Here is a 17,342-nt window from a genome sequence, read left to right on the forward strand (position 1 = left end):
CAAGTATTTCCGAAATACACGTTCTGTCATCGCTGTCAACCATGCCACTGGAGTGCAGAACTAACCAAAAGCAAACGAACATGCTGTGGTACAAGAACTTTTTACCACATCAGCCCACATGCCTGGTCAGTATCACATGCCAAGACACTACTGCCAGCACATGAGCAACCATGTACAAGAAAGCATGGAGCCACATGATTCCTAACAAAAATGCTAAATTCAACCCCACAAAGCAGAACATAATATTTCATATGTATTCTTTGAGAGGATCATACAGCAGTGCAAACGTCATCAAAACCAGTGCACATCAGCAAGGTTCGATGGCAAAACATAATGATGTATGATAGCATTCAATTTATGCAGTTTACAGGCAGGCAACAAGCAATAAAACATAGCCAAAGTTTTTTTTAAAAAAACAGAAATAATGAATGTAAGTCAAGACAGGGCAGGAGAGATGCCTCAGCAGCTGAGAGCATTGGCTGCTCCTCCATAGGAAACAGGTTGTATTTCAAACAACCATATAGTGACTCACAACCATCTGTAATTCCGGTTCCAGAAGATCAGACATCTTCTTTTGACCTCTGTGGGTACCAAGTATATGTGTTGCACAGACATACATGTAAACAAAAACCACACACACACATAAAATTTTTAATTTTTTTTTTGTTTGTTTTTAGTGTGTCTAAAGTCAGGTCAGGGTATACCCATTCCTGAAAGGAGGAGCCTACTTAGGAGTGTAAAACAGTCTATGTCTTGTCCTAGGTGGTGAATACATGGCATTCAATCTATTGTACCTTAGCCATAAATATATACACTTTGTATTAGTTTATAATAAAATCATTTTAAGTGAAAAAGATTTACCAAAACAAGAAATACCCACTTCAACAATGCTCACTGAACAACTAATCAGTGCTGGCCACCTACTGGGAAATAAGCATATGACAACCTACCATGGGAGAAAAGCATGTAAACATAACACAGACTTTCACTGGGACCTAAAAAACACACAGTTAAGAAGAGCCAAAGGTCATCTGGAGAAAACGAGATTACAGATGAACAATAGAATCCACTTAGCTTTGCCATCAGGAAGTCACGAATCCCAATCTGTAAAACAGATTCTGAGGATCCCTGCCTTCCCCATGCAGTTATCTAAACTTCAAACCCTATCAATTTTATCCATTTCATACCTTTAAAATCTACTTCCTTCTCTCCAACTCCACATATCCTAATGCAAATGCCCATCAGTTCCCACCCGAACATAACACTATCCTAGTTCATGTGTCCACACTGACTACTGACCATCAGCCCTTGTACATCTTTCAGCCCATGGACTGCCTTACAGCGTCCCTAGGTGTTGTCTTCCCTCTTGCCAAGCTAACTGTCCTCTCTCGGATGACTCCATCCATTTCCAGATGTTCATTCAATCAGCCTTTAGGTAGGTCACATGTCTACTACACCCTCACCCCATGACTTGTATTTCTTTCCATGATAGCATGCTTCTTAGTTCACATTATAGTGCACTAATGTGCACTAGATGAATACCTAGCTACCTACCCCATCCAGAATATAAATTCAATAAAAGAAGAGGGTTTCACTCATTATTGATTCCAAGTATAAGCACTGTCCCAAAAACAGAAATGAAGTGCAGAAAATGAAAAATGAATGAGTAATGTCAAAACAATCCTCTGTACTGTTCAATCCTACAGTCTATTAGCAAGTTATACTTTAAAAATAATACAGTCATGGGAAGATTCCTACAAGGTGTTTCCTAATGCATCTGAGTCTGTTTTACATTACGCTGAAGAAAACAACAGCCACAGGTGAATTTCCTGAAACAGCCTTTGAGCACCTACTCCTGAAACTGTCAAAACAAAGATGCCAAAGTGGGACGCTGTTCCCACCCTTTTCTAATTAATTCAGCTACCTAAGACAACAAGTGAAAAATTCATCTCTGCAAAAAGAAAACCAAGAAAAGAAAACGCCTTGAAGAAACAGAGGAAGGGGCTGGAGAGATGGCTCAGAGGTTAAGAGCAGGGGCTGCTCTTCCAGAGGTCCTGAGTTAAATTCCCAATAACCACACGGTGGCTCATAACCATTTGTAATGAGATCTAGTACCCTCTTCTAGCCTGCAGGAATATATGCAGGATGTACACTATATACATAATAAAGAAAGAAAAAAAAGAAGCAGAGGAAGAAATACATTCATAGAAACTATTAGAATACTGCAAAACTCTTTGGGGAATACATTTTCAAATTTCTTATTTAACATAAAGTAGTTCCATCAATTATTCAACAATCAGAAAAATACCAAAATTAGAAAAAAACTTAATCAACCATACAAATGTGGTGACATTCTTTATGGAAATATCTCTCACATTCAAAGAGACTAGAATATTTGCTAGGCCTCACAGCTGAGTTAATAACACACCTTGAAGACACTTAAGAGTAAACCTGATAGCCTTCTGTTTTAATTAGGGTTTCTATTGCCATGACCAAAAGGGAGAGCTTATTTCACCTTTTGGTCCATTGTCCAAAGGAAATCAGGCCATGACTGCAGCCAGTTCAGAGGTCAGAAAGGATGCTGCCCACTGGCTTGCTCCTCGTGACTTGCTCAGCCTACTTTCTTATACCATCTGGGACCACCTGCCCAGGGATGACACTGCCCACAGTGAGTGGGGCTCTCCCACATCAACTGTTAATACAGACTTGCCTATAGGCCAATCTTACGGAGGCATTTTCTCAATTAGGATCCCTTCCCCCAGACATGTCACAAAAACCAACCAGCACACCTGCTATGTAGTCAGCCTTTAAGAGAACAATATAAAAATCAAACTTTCTTACTTTGGATTTCTCATGTAATCTACAGCTTTCATATGTATTCTTCCATATCCCTGGCCCAGAGAGCAATGCACTGTGTATATGTAGCTGTGTATGAAGGTATGTTAATCATTTGTTGAAAAGAGAAAACAGATCAAAAGCAACCTTACACAACAAACACCCACCATAAATGCTGGAAACAGCATACTGCTTGGTAATGGCACTTTGCGGTACTGACTTCTTCGGGATCAGTTGGGATCAATTTGAATCAGTGACTTAATCCCTTGTAAAACTCTGTTAAAGAGTTCTGTAAAGTATCCCCCATTCCTGTATAAATTTTCCTGTACTGTTCACTAAATACAGAGGAAAGTCCTTGGTTAGGGACGGGCCGGTGACAGGGACACATCAGTTACATACAGACTACATCAGTTACACAGACAGACTACAGACAGGCCAGGAATCACAAACTACAGACAGACAAAAGACACAGGGATTGAAATGGAGGATTCAAACATGGGCTTGCTCTTGGTCAAATTAACCCAAGAGAAGTGCTGGTTTTTCTTTCCTCAAAGCAACACCAACACATTTTGGCTCCCCAGAGGCTACCTTTAATGTGTTTGCCTGCCATGTTTGCTCATCTCTGTTTCAACCTAGCAAGCTAACTTAGCACCTACACAGGAAATGAAAAAATAAAACACACCCAACTAAATTCAACTGTTTTTTATGGCTAGTTTTATGTCAACTTGACACAAACTAGAGCTATCTGAAAGGAACGAACCTCGACTGAGAAAATCCTCCATATATCTGGCTCTAAGGCATTTTCTTACTTAGTGACTGATGGGGAGGGAGGGCGCAGCCCATTATGGGTGGTGCCAAACCTGGGCTGGTGACCCAGTTTCTATAAGAAAGTAGACTGAGAAATCCATGAACAACAAACCAGTAAGCAGCACATCCCCATGCTCTGCATCAGCTCCTGTCTCCAGATTCCTGCCCTGTTTGAGTTTCTATCCTGACTTCCTTCAGTGATGAATAGTGGTATGAACCTGTAGGTCAAATAAATCCTTTCCTGCCCAAGTTGCTTTGGTCATGGTGTTTCATCACAGCAATATTAGGTAAGACACTCAATTTTAATTCTTTTTATTGTTTGAGAGTTCCATGCACGTTTATAATGTATCTGGTCAAATCCACTCCCAATCCCTCAATTCCTTCCCTGTGCCCCCAACACTCGTCCCTCCCAACTCCATGTGCTTTGTTTTTAACCCTACTGACTCTACCAGTACTGTATGGGCATGGGTGCAGGACTATCCCCTGGAGCGTGTGTAGCCTCTCAGGGATCACATTCATGAAGAAAGCTCGCACAATGCCAATAGCTCTCAATAGCCAACAGTGGAATTCATGAGCCTTTCCCCCTTCTGTGCTGGGACTTTGACTAACTTTGATCTTGCATAGTTCTTTAGAATATAGTCATAGCTGCAATGAATTCATGTGTGCAAAGGCCTTGTCATGTCTGCCAAATACTATGGTGCTGCAGATGTCTGCTACACCAGGCTCTTACAATCTTTCCACCACTGCCTCCATAATGATCCCTGAGCCTTGGCAGGAGAGGGTATAATATAGAGGTCCCATTTAGAGCTGAGGGTCCCAGTCTCATTATCTGCACATTGACCATCTGTGGGTCTCTGTATTCATCACCATCCACTACAGAAAAAAAAAAAAAAAGGGTTGAAAGATGGTTTAATCTATGGGTTTAAGGGTATGACCTGCTGCGGGGGGCTGGAGGGAGGGTGGGCAGGTTCTTTCTATGTCCATTTAGTAGAATAACAGCATTAGATTCTTCCCTATGACTTAGGCAGTCATATGTTTTTGGCTCAGTGTATGGTGCCAGACATGTATGTGTGTATGTATATGTATATTTTTAGGAAGCTTCTTTAGTAGTGGGTTTCCACATGGCTTCTTCAAATATGTATTAGATATCCTTCCCCACACTCTCTTCTACCCACCCTTCCCAACACCCACCACATTTAACCCTTTCTGTTTCACTATTTCCCTCTCCTACTTCATATCACCTGCATTCTATCCCCCTACCTCACTTGAGATCCACTCACTACAACATGGCCCCTTACTAGTTTCCTGACTTCTATGGATATGCTCCAGTCCAAACATACATATCTAAAGATTCAAAGCTAGCATCAATATATGACAAAGAATATACAATATTTGTCTTTGTGGGTCTGGGTTATCTTACTCAGAATGATTGTTTCAATTCCAACTATTTACCTGTGAATTTCAATTTTTCATTTTTTTTATGGATGAATAATATTCTACTATTACACATACCACATTTTCATTATCAATTCATCCACTGATGGGCATCTAGACTGTTTCAACTTCCTGGATATTGTGAATCTGTTGTCATTTGCTTCACTGATCTTAGCCATTCTGACTGGGATAAGGCAAAAATCTCAAAGCAGTTTTAATTTGCATTTCCCCCAACTACTAAGGTTGTTGAACTTTTTAAAATATTTCTTAGCCATTTCTATTTCTTTTGTTTTTTTTTTTGAGAACTCTCTTTTATAAATCTTCAAAATATAATGCTCCACAACAAAATCCAAAACATATGACACAGATTAGTACACAGAAAATACTTTCACAAATTGTAAGAAATGTTCTTCCTAGTGGGAGCAGCTGCTAAAGACAAGGAACAGAGAAGGGACATGTGGGACTTGTCTGCTACACTGGGGACTCCTCTCAATTTTAAAGAATAAAAAAAGTATCTGTACATTGAATATAAAATATATTTGGCTTAAAAAGAAAAAATCTATGCAAAATTATTGATGATCAAATTCTTAGTTAAGATATGCCCATCAAGTCATTTATATACAAATAGAGGACGTGACAGATAAACTACCCAATGTGACAAAGTACCTGGGCCATGTCGTCTGTCTCCCGAACAAACCGAACCCCAGTTCTGGACCTGTTTCGTTTAATACCCTGGGGATCATAGTCCTTCAGCGGTGAGGTAGGTGTAAAGCGAAGACTCTCTTTCCAATGCAAAGAAGAAGAAAGGAGCATTGAAACACTGCATGAGAACAATCTAAAATTTCACTTGATACTGAAGAACAGACATGAAGATACAGTTACTTTAGCCTAGGCTTTCCAAGTAACATGCTGTAGCCAAAGATCACAACATTGCTCTTAAAGTGGGTAAAATGAACAACAAACTTAGCCTGAAAACAGAACATGCCCAAAGGTCCAATTTTTAACACTGTCCAAAGCAGCAACATATTTTCTCCTACATAAAAATAATTATTAAATACTTAAATTCCTTATTCCTCTCTAAAATATAATATCCCACTAATAAGATCAAACTTTGCAAATATCACATCAATTAATCTAAAGCCAAAACAGTGCATAACAATCAATAAAAACAGACTACATAAAAATAAATGATAGTGTCCAACTTTAATCACTACTATGAGTAATAGCAGTATTCACAATGCAGAGTACCAATGTTTATCCAACTAAATCACTCCCATCACTGTAGATGTTTCTGTGTGATTCAAGCATGATTCTCAGCACTACAGGGAAATATGAGATTAATTATAGCAAACAAAGTGTTTAATAAATTTTAACATAATCACTGGCATCTAGCTGTACACCAAGGCTAAAATTCAACTGCTTTTAACATATATGTAGCTGAAAGTTTCTCTGTGTCTCAGCCAGCCAGTGGTCGGGACAAATCTCTCCCACTCATGTCCTCCAAGTAAACACACAGAGGCTTATATTAATTATAACTGCTCGGCCATTAGCTCAGGCTTATTACTGACTAGCTCTTACGTTTAAATTAACCCATGATTCTTATCTATGTTTTGTCATGTGGCTTGGTACCTTTTTCCCAGTTCTGCCTTGTCATCTTGCTTCCTCTGTGTCTGGCTTGTGACTCCTGACTCAGCCTTCCTCTTCCCAGAATTTTCCTTGTCTGCTTATCCCACCTAAACTTCCTGCCTGGCTACTGGTCAATCAGCATTTTATTTATCAACTAATCAGAGCAGCACATATTCACAGCGTACAGAACATCCCCACCACATGTGTTACAGCATATTTGATAATCAGAAATTTTAAAAACAACTATGCCAGGACAAGATTAGAAAGAAAACATACCAAAGTAGATTTCAAGTTGTGCATTTGTTTTGAAGCTTGGGCAGCAATTAAAATCCAGGCTTAGTTGAGTAAAGCTCCATGTCTACACAGCCTGAGAAAAATAAAACTAACAAACCCAGACTATCAAAGACCCTTTTTAAAAAATGCACTATACTATCCAACAACTGCATGTGTTGTATATGTGTAGTATATAATCCATAAGATCTATAATCTTGTGTATTTCTCCAAAGATTAAATGTATTTAGTATGTACTTCAGAAATATTTTTGAAATTTAAAAAGGAAAAAAGGCTTTTAGACCACACGAGGGGTTTACCTGCCATGGTGCCACCATCGAGATCACTTGCACTCAGGCTGGTAACAGAAGCACTTCTCCCTCCTGAGTTTCTCTGTAAGCGCTGACTCCGCAGTTGGCTTATCGACTGCTCCAAATCTTCCTTTAACTGAAGAAGATGATGGACAGTTACTCTTCTTAAGAAACCCCTAAGCACAGTAGACACATCTGACAGTGGTTCCTGAAATATCTGACTTGCCAGGAAAAAAGCATGGCTATCCGAGGAATTCTGAAATGAGTTACATTATGAAATAGAAAAACTAATAAACGTAAGTATTTAGAGAACAAATGCTATGGTCTGGCTTATAATGGTAACTATTACTACTTTATCCTCTCTTCCTATTGCAAGAAAGGAGATATTCACCTTATTTAAGGGCTTGCAAACTAGTCTGAAATGATTAACTCATATTTGTGGAGAAAGAAAACAAGGCCAGCCAACACATTTTAAGGAAAAAGAAAAAGCATTCTTCTAAACATTCTGTCAGAAACCCCAGGCATGTAAGAGTGGGCATGGAACAGTTATTGAAGAGACTGAGACTACTAGAACAAAGTGTACCACCAAACAGCATCAGAACATCACATCCATTTAATGAAAGAAGACACATCCCAGAGAACTGTGAGAACAAATGTCAGCATGTACTATGGACTACTGGTGTTAACACACACATGCTTGCACACTTAGAATACTAAAATAGCTATGTATATTGAACAAAATTGGCTAAATACTGGGAACAGTATCCAGACAAACCAACAGTTGTAGACCTAAGAAGAAGCCTCAACTAACATCTGAAAAAAACAAAGAGGAAAAATCTGTCCACCCTGATTTCTAGGACACCTCAGCTCAAGCTAGTTACCTTTATGCAAACAAGAATACTGCATGAATCCATCTCAAATCATCTCTAGCTCTTTGAAAACAAAGTCAGAACAAAACAGTTGATAGAGAAGAAACTTCCTGAGCTCTGCCAGAGTGAAAAGGTAGAACAGCCCTTATTGCCAACACAAATAAGTACTTAATAACCTGGGGAAGTGTACAGAAGCTAGGCAGTCCAGCCACAGGAAAAGCATGAAGAAAACAGCAAGATCAGATAGGAGGCAAATCGTTTTTCCTTTCAGTTCCTTACACTGTGCTAAACCTAATTTGAGCACACTCCTTGAAACAAAGTTAGCTGCCACTTCTTCCTATTGTTTTTGTAAAATAATCTGGCTTTTTTGTTTCATATTAAGTCATCTGTGTTTTCCCTTCAACTGAGGCTACTTTCTTCCTGAAGCCCCACACACCCCAGGATAACCACATTTTTATCCATCCTTGGATAAAACATTCAGAAGTTTTCTCTTTAACTTCTCCATTGTTTTTCCATGTGTCTGTGAGTTCTATTTGTTTTAATCCTACTTTTTAACCCATAGAGATCACAGAATGAATAAATTGTCATCTTTCACGTGTTATGAATTCTCAGTCATTCATTGTTTTTGCCCTATTCTCTCCTCTCATCTCCTCCTGTCCCTTGTCTTCTCCTTCATAAAGGTTTGGTTTGGTTTGGTTGAGACAGGGTCTTGCCGGTGGCCATGTCAGAGGAGCCGCAGGTGGCAATTGAAGTTCGATGGGTGAATCTGGAATAGGCAAGGCCCCATGACCACAGACTCCAGACTGTCTTTTGCTTCTGCTGTGCCTTTACATGTTTGCTGCTGCCATCTTTCTCTGATATCTGGCATGGTGTGAATGGGCGTGGGGTGATCCCACTGCCTGTAATGTAGCGTGTTTATCTCATGGAAACATCCTATTCTACTGGGCATTTTCATTTGTAGATTATTACGAAGATGATTTCTTCCTAAGCTGTACTATCTAGTTGATTATAATAATGTTAGTTTAAATAGAGTTTTGATGATAAAAAAAAAAAGCAAGGAAGTGTCACAGAGCTAAAACACATGAGTTTCTATTGAGGAGCCACAAAGACTGTGGCTTAGGCTAATGATTAAGAAAAACTACCGAGTCCCAGGTAGTTTAAATTCTTCTAATCTTAATGTTGGGAGGTATGTTCACAGGTTTTGGAGTGCATCATAACTGAAACAAAGCTTTGAAAATAAGTTAAAGTTAGACTAAAATATTTTTGTTAAATAGCTCTGAGGTGAAAAACCCAAGAAGACAATCTAAAGTTTTAGAAAGGCACATGGTTGAGTGAGTAACTCATTAAGGTCAGGGAACAAAGCAGTCCAATTATCATTAGCTGACATATACTTTCTTGCCATGATTGATTGCCAACCAAAGGTGATGATTAATTCCTTATACCCATTTTTGCCCTCAGTCTCCCAATATAAAAAACTATTGATGTGTGGGTGCCGGGAGCTATCCCCGGTAGTGGATGGGTCCTGCAGAGGATGTACAGAGTCGGTGGGGAAAGAAGTGAGTCAGGCCATGGTGGTTGGGAGAATCTTGCAGCCTGTCTGACTAGCAGCTAGAGTGTTTACTTATACAGAATTTAGTTAGCAGGGATACATTCATGATGTTCCAAAACATAGATCATATCATTTTTGTTTTTGGACATGTGTTTCACTTCCTTTTGCTCATCTTTTAGTCATCATTAATAAACTATGACAGAATAGAATTATCATTTCCAATCATTTCCCCTCAAATTTTGACATCATTAATAAACAGAGTTATCATTCTTACTCATTAACCCCATGACCCAATTTTTGAGAATCTAGAGGCATATGACAGCCTGTGCTCAGGCTGGTTGCTTTGGTTGCTTCAAGGACACTAGACCAAAACAAAATCTTCAACCACCCTGGGCATTTTGCCATGTCTCAAGCAGTGTATTATTAACTCTTAGTGGTCAGAATGCCCAGGAAAAATCCTCAGGCTACAGCTGCAGTTATTACAATCAATGTTCACATTTATATCCTTATAGAATTTGTCTATATGTCTAACCCTAGCATTCTGTTGTTCTTTGGTCATATGACATTGTAGTGGTTCCACATGAGTTAACTTCTAAGAGAGGGAAGTCCTAACATCTCATACTTTTATCATCTTTCCACTCTATACTTTGCTCATCAATATGTCTCTGTGTAGGACAGAGTTGTATGCCACATAATTGTCTGCGTGTACAGTGGGAAGAGCCTTGTAATCTGAACTATGTACAATTCCTCTTGCCCACCAAATCATGTTGACCTTTTTTAATTTTACTTTGTTTTGAATATCTTGTTCCTGTGTAAGTAGAGGGACAGATGTTTCAAGAATGTCTCATAGCCTCATAAAGAGACCTCTGGCTTCTTTATGTGTCACAACCTCCAGGGATAAGGAAGACCTTCAATTAGATAAGGATATCTCCCTCAAAGTGAGGAGTGGGAGAATAGTATGTTCAGGACTTTCCTGGATAAGCTTAGAAGCAGCATTCCTGGGAGAAGGCATAAATGATTCATAAAGAATTTTCCATCAATCCGACATCCCCAAATTGTACAAATATTAAAAGTACCCCAAGTATGTAACAGGTAGAGATGAAAACCAAAGTTGGCATGGCAGTCATCATGTGGCTCAGCTCTGCTGGATCTTTGTCAAGCAGCTGTGCTGGCTTTATGACTTCTGCCATTCCATTCATGTATGGCTGTGCCAAGTGGGTATGTACCTTAAAGATTTAAAGTAGAGCTGACTGATTGTTTTTCATATACAAAAGTTTAGATTTGTGATTCCTTTTTTTTACTTTTCTTTTTTTATTTTATAATTTAATTTTACATATCAGCCACAGATTCCCTTGTTCTCCCCCCTCCCACCCCCCACCTACCCAACCCCAAGCCCACCCCCCATTCCCATCTCCTCCAGGGCAAAGACTCCCCTGAGGATTAAGTTCAACCTGGTAGATTCAGTCCAGGTAGGTCCAGTCCCCTCCTACCAGGCCGAGCCAAGCGATCCTGCATAGGCCCCAGGTTTCAAACAGTCAACTCATGCAATGAGTACAGGACCCGGTCCCACTGCCTGGATGCCTCCCAAACAGATCAAGCCAATCAACTGTCTCACTTATCCAGAGGCCCTGATCCAGTTGGGGGCTCCTCAGCTATTGGTTCATAGTTCGTGTGCTTCCATTCATTTGGCTATTTATCCCTGTGCTTTATCCAACCTTGGTCTCAACAATTCTCACTCATACAAACCCTGCTCTTTCTCGCCAATTGGACTCCTGGAGCTCCACCTGGGGCCTGGCCGTGGATCTCTGCATCCGGTTCCCTCAGTCATTGGATGGGGTTTCTAGCACGACAATTAGGGTGTTTGGCCATGTTATCACCAGAGTAGGTCAGTTCGGGCTGTCTCTCAACCATTGCCAGTAGTCTATTGTGGGGGTATCTTTGTGGATTTCTGTGGGCCTCTCTAGCACTTTGCTTCTTCCTACTCTCATGTGGTCTTCATTTATCATGGTCTTTTATTCCTTGTTCTCCCTCTGTGATTCCTTTAAGATCCCTTATAAGATTATCTTTCAAGATAAGTAATAAAGTGATTGGCCTTTTCTTTGTAACCACAAAATACAGCCTGCCAGTAAAAGAATACCTGCTTGCCTGTTACACTGTTAATTATAATTACACTGTTAATCTATACCAAGTTGCTTGGGTAAGAACGTACATGGGTTCTTGAGATAATTTGGTTTTCACCTGTAATACATAAAATGTTTAATCATGTTAAGAGATATAAATAACAAGCTGTTTTTTACTTGTATTCATCATTCACTTGAAAACTAGAATGTAACCACACTGTAATTTTTATTTTGCTTAAAAGATTTTGCTGGGGTATATAAACTGTAAGGAAAAAATAAAGATAGAATTAGAAGGAAAACATCAAGAATAAAGATAGAGTGAGGAGAAGGAAAACATCAAGAATGAAATAATTAGGAGGAAAACATTAAGAGTTAGAAGGAAAACATCAAGAGAGACAGAAGGGACTTTTCTGGATAGAGATAAGAAAAGAGAATAGAAGTCAGGTGGTGGTCGTGCATGCCTTTAATCCCAGCACTCCAGAGGCAGAGGCAGGTAGATCTCTGTGAGTTCAAGGTCAGCCTGGAGTTCCAGGACATGCTCCAAAGCTATACAGAGAAACCTGCTCTCAAAAAAAAAAAAAAAATAGAAAATACAGAAGAAGAAGAATAAAGAAGGAAACCATCGAGAGGAATATGTGTCTTTTTCCCTTTCCCCCTCAGATAAAAAAGTCACAGTACGCCGACTCTGTTGATTTCTCTCTGAATCCTGTGCTGAAGGGGGCTGGTCCTCCAGGCAGTGAAAGGGTCTCCCACTGTAGCCTAGGCTGGCTTGAAACTCATGGTAATCTTCGTGTCTCAGCCTCATGAGTGTTGTGATTACCACCATATGTGAGCCACCACACTTGGTATTCATTATTATTTTAATGCCATCCTTTCTTATCCTATTGATCTCCCATCATTCTCTTTTCTGTAAGGTTCACCCTTTCATCCATACATTCTTCTCTTTGGATATCTTCTTTGGTCTGTCTTTCAGTTCATTCTCTTTGCAACTGCCTACTAACTTCTATTTAATCCTTCCATTGAAAGTTGCTTGGATATTTAAGTCATCTGTTCTACTTTCAGTCACGTGTATTTACTTGTCATAAAATTTCTTGAGCATATTATCCTGGTTGTTCATAGTTCCACTGTGATCAACTGTCTACATTTTCCTTTGTTTTTTCACATTTTATATTTCCTTGTGCCTGCTGATTTTTGTTTATCATGAAGAGACAACGCATATGAAATTCCACAGCAATAATTTAAAGCTATGAAGGATGAATCGTCCTTCAGAAGGTCATGTGATTTTCCTTCCAGTGGGAAGTCAGCTTAGAATCAGCAGAAAGCCCAAACCCCCTCAAACACATAGGAATTGAATTCATTCTGCCCCCATGAAGGCTAATCTGTTTTCAGTTTTGATTCATCATTTCTCCTAGATTACCCTTTGGGGTCGGAGCTGATTTTTACAAGGCCCTAATTTACGTTTTTCATTACCTGATGATTTCTGATTCCAGTCTCTCTGTTTCTAAGCCACCTCTGGAATTAGCTATGTCCTTGAAGAAGGACACGAGTTCAAGACCAACCCTTCCAAACTTCCTTTTCTCACCAGAGCCTGAAACAAAGCTCTGGACTACCTCAGCGACTCCCGGTCGTCCACAGCATCGCTGCTGCGTTTTCTTTACCTTTCTAGTTGGTCTCCAAAGGAAACTGGTCCCAAAAGTAAAAGGTGCCACAATCATTTAGATATCAGTGTGTCAGCTCACAAATCCTAAGCTATAGCTAAGGTAATGAAACAGAGACAAGGAGCAGGCACACACAGACAGAGATCACACAGACCAGACATAAACACCAAAAAACAAAAACAAAAACAAAAAAACCCAACATAGAATATATATATAAAAATGTTGCAGAACAAGGGAAATGAAGCATCACTTCAAAAATCTAGGATCAATAAAAGGTACTAAAAATGAATCACTCAGAAATAGGATAAAAATTTAGAATGATACGAAACCTGATGTTGTGGGATGTTCTGATGGCACTCTGACACTCCTCAGACTTGCCAATAAAGTGAAACCTTAAATCAGGGGATGCAGCAAGAGACTAGCTGACTGGAATTGGCCATAGAGAAACCAGCAATTTGGATAGGGAAGATTCACCAGAAGGAAAGAGTGGGCACTTGAGTGTGGTACTTCCTTTTGGTTCTGGGACAAGGGAAGAGACACATCTCTTGCAGTGTCTCCAGCCAAAAAGCAAGGTCAGTTAGTTGCTATTCAACTTCTCTGCGATAGCAGGCTTTCACCCCAGCCTTTGCCTCCCAAGTCTTATTGACAAATCAATTAAAAAGACTTAACATAAACCTAAATATTGGGGGCACAAAAGAGCTGGGGTCTCGAGACCAGAAGCCCCAGGCAGCCTGAGTGGTCAGTGAGGTGCTGATTGTGGGGTTGTGGGGCCAGAGATGATAATTAAAATATCAGTAGATTCATGTGCAGCCACTAAGCCAAAAGAAAAACATCATTTGGTGCTCAACATGGGGCACCAAATATAGTTTTACTTTCCTGTTGGGACCGCCATCTCCAACAACAACAGAGACTTATTATTAATTTTGAAAGCTTGACTTTAGCTTACACTTATCCCACTAGTTCTTATATAACTTAATCTGTTTTTATTAATCTATATTTTGTCATGTGGCTTATCCTTCTTTCATCTGTATGTCTGACTCCCTCCATGTCTCGTTGGCATCTCCCCCGTGTGTGTCTAGATTCATCTCAAGTTCTTCTTTTTCCCGGAAGTCCCGCCTATTTCTTCTGCCTACCTATTGGCCATTCAGCTTCTTATTAAACCAATCACAATGACACATCATCACACAGTGTACAAATATCCCACAAAATAATGTTGTAACTTTTCATACTGGGGCTGAAGAAATGGCTCAGCACGAGCATTGGCTGCAAGGTGGCAAGAGAGAACTGACTCCTGAGAGTTGTCTTCTGACTCTAGCCACGGGCTGTGCCTGTGAACACCTACATTCACACACACACACACACACACACACACACACACACACATACATACACACACACACACACACACACACACACACGAATAAAGTAAATTGTAAAGGGGTTTAGCAAATGCTTAATAATGGTGATTTTTCAGAAAAATTTAAGAAATTACAAATAAACGTTTAGAAAATGTCCAAAAACATTATGAGCACTTAAATATTAGCATAATAAAGTATGCATAATTATGTTCATTTTTGAAATAATAAAACTCAGTCTCCAAACATTTTAATAATTTGTTCAAAGTAACTGTGGTAATTTCTAAGGAGGAAAAAAATCAGAATTCAATTTCAATTCTGGCTCCAAAGACTACATTTCTTCCATAAGTGTCAAGAAAATTCTTTTCGCATTATTTTATTTTTAAAACATGTGAGTACACATGTGTGTTGGAGAGCTCCTGGCAGAGGACAACTTTCTGGAGTTGGGTCTCTCTTTTTCCCATGTGGGTTCCAGGGACTGAACTCAGGCTGCTAGATTTGCATGACAAACGCCTTTACCCTCTAAGCCTACCATTCCTCTGGGGGTTAGAAAGTATTTTCACATCTAGTAGCTTCACAAGAAACTTGAGGATAAAATTTTCAACAAGAGATTAACTAACCTAATTCAAAAATCTGAAGTACATTGATAAAATGAACTTAACAGCATGTAACCAATTAAATTTCTTAGCCACAGACCACCATTACTTAAAAGTTATTGAAAGACTAGACAGCTCTTACCTTCAAGCACCTAATGAATGAGTGCAGATCAGCCAGGGAAGGGGCAGGGACCTTCAACTCTGGGCTATGAGAAGTGGCCAATGTCTGACTTAAGCCACCTTCTCTGGTGTCATCGGGTACTCTTGAAAAGTGAAACCCATTACATAAAAAGAAAAACCTAGACTTTATTTAACATTCTCGAGATTTCACATACCAGATGGCAACTTCATATTATTTCCAAAGGAAAATTTTAATGAGAGGACTTATTAGAAAAAAATTACCTATTACTGCAAGTTTCCATGCTATAATTTGATTTTAAGTCTTTATCCCATCTTTATCTTAAAAATGAACTTAATTAACCTGCTGGTTTGAAGCAAGAACTGTACTTTTATAACCCACTATTAACTATTTTAGCCTCCTCAACATCAGCCCAAATTTCTACCGCAGGAAGTACTAACATTGTATGTTGACTACTCAGCCTTCAGGAGGTTCTGTCTTTATATCAGCACAAGAAGACACCATGTTCTCTCAGGAACAGTAACACAGGGTTCTAGAAGAAGCAAGATGAAGCTAATTCGCTGCACAGTTCTTAAAATATTCCAATACGAGAAGCAAAACATGTTCCAAATCTGCACATTAAATATTGAAACAAAACCTTCTCAACACATTCTCTGTGACTAAAATATTCTCGGAGCTCACAGGAAGTTCACAGCAGGAGAAATAACTCAGAGTCAAGAGCTTCAGAATCCCAAAAAGTCCAAGGCACACTGTACAACTAAACATGTTCACCAACCAGAACACATACAAGAAGGGAGTGTGAAGATCTATGTTGTTGGTGGAGGGGAAAGCCAATGGTGCACCAGGTGACTCCAACTCTAGCCCACTGCTGAAGCAGTGATGAGAACCAGTGCTTTCCAGGCTCAGCTCCAGACTCCTTCCCATCTCCATTCTGTATGGGTTCCATCTTGCTCTCATAGGCCTCGTGCCACCCATGATATAATAACTTTCTGACACTGGGCTTAAAGTGCAAGTCGTCTCTAAAATCTAGTTCTTCAATGTATGATCATATAACCCTCCAAACATTCAATTTAAGGTCCTCATTTTCAGAAATATAAAGTCACAGTACAGAGAGAGAGCTCAACAGAAGAGCACATGCAGCTTTTACAGAGAACCGGAGTTCACCTCCCAGGACCCATGTTGGACAGCTCACAACCACCTGTAACTCCAGCTCCAGGGGATCCAACACATTCTGGACTCTTCAGCAATGGACACAGTCACGTGCACATAAATAAAAATCAATCTTTAAAGTTATACCATTGTAAAAATGTGAGTAACCATGACAACTCAAAGGAGTAACTGAATCCTGATGCTAGGTTCTAAAATATGCCCTATCATTGACTATATTAAAAAACCATATGCAAATCAATGAAATTCTGTGACCCTGTTCTTTTATCTTAAACATGAAAATATATGGACAGTGGTGGTGCACACTTTTAATTCCAGTACTTAGGAGGCAAAGTTCACAGGAGGATCAGGAGGTTCGAGGACAACCTGGTCTACAGGGCAAGTTCTAGGACAGTCAGGGCTACACAGAGAAATCCTGCCTCAAAAAACAAAAAGCAAAAAACAACAAAAAAGAAAATATAAACAGCATTTCTTATAGCATTGTTAAAACAATAACATTTAAAACCTAAAGACTTCATGATCCTCTAACACTGCTTGAGTCTTCAGAGGCTTCACGGGTTATGAGCAAAGAACTAAGTTTAAGGTTGGATGAAGGAATTAAAGGCA

At 39.5% G+C, this 17,342-nt stretch overlaps 1 protein-coding gene across 9 annotated transcripts in view; it reads right to left on the reverse strand.

The window, feature by feature from the left end:
• Positions 1-17,342, reverse strand: part of Cep128 (centrosomal protein 128) — a 366,411-nt gene that overhangs the window by 323,201 nt on the left and 25,868 nt on the right. For 7 of the 9 annotated variants that reach the window (XR_008218335.1, XM_052738688.1, XM_052738684.1 and 4 more), the window contains 2 exons: positions 7,293-7,419; positions 5,743-5,858 (listed from right to left, as the gene is read on the reverse strand). Coding sequence is in view for 8 of the 9 variants with exons in the window: in XM_052738688.1 (XP_052594648.1) it covers positions 5,743-5,858; positions 7,293-7,419 (243 nt within the window). In the remaining variant the exon portion in view is untranslated. Of the gene's footprint in view, positions 1-532; positions 582-5,742; positions 5,859-7,292; positions 7,420-17,342 lie in introns of those variants that run through there. The other 2 variants (XM_052738689.1, XM_052738690.1) reach the window with 2 other exon arrangements.

The sequence above is a fragment of the Peromyscus californicus genome, unplaced genomic scaffold (assembly GCF_007827085.1).
Source record: "Peromyscus californicus insignis strain IS unplaced genomic scaffold, ASM782708v3 Scaffold_15__1_contigs__length_86483966, whole genome shotgun sequence".
Taxonomy (NCBI): Eukaryota; Metazoa; Chordata; class Mammalia; order Rodentia; family Cricetidae; genus Peromyscus; species Peromyscus californicus.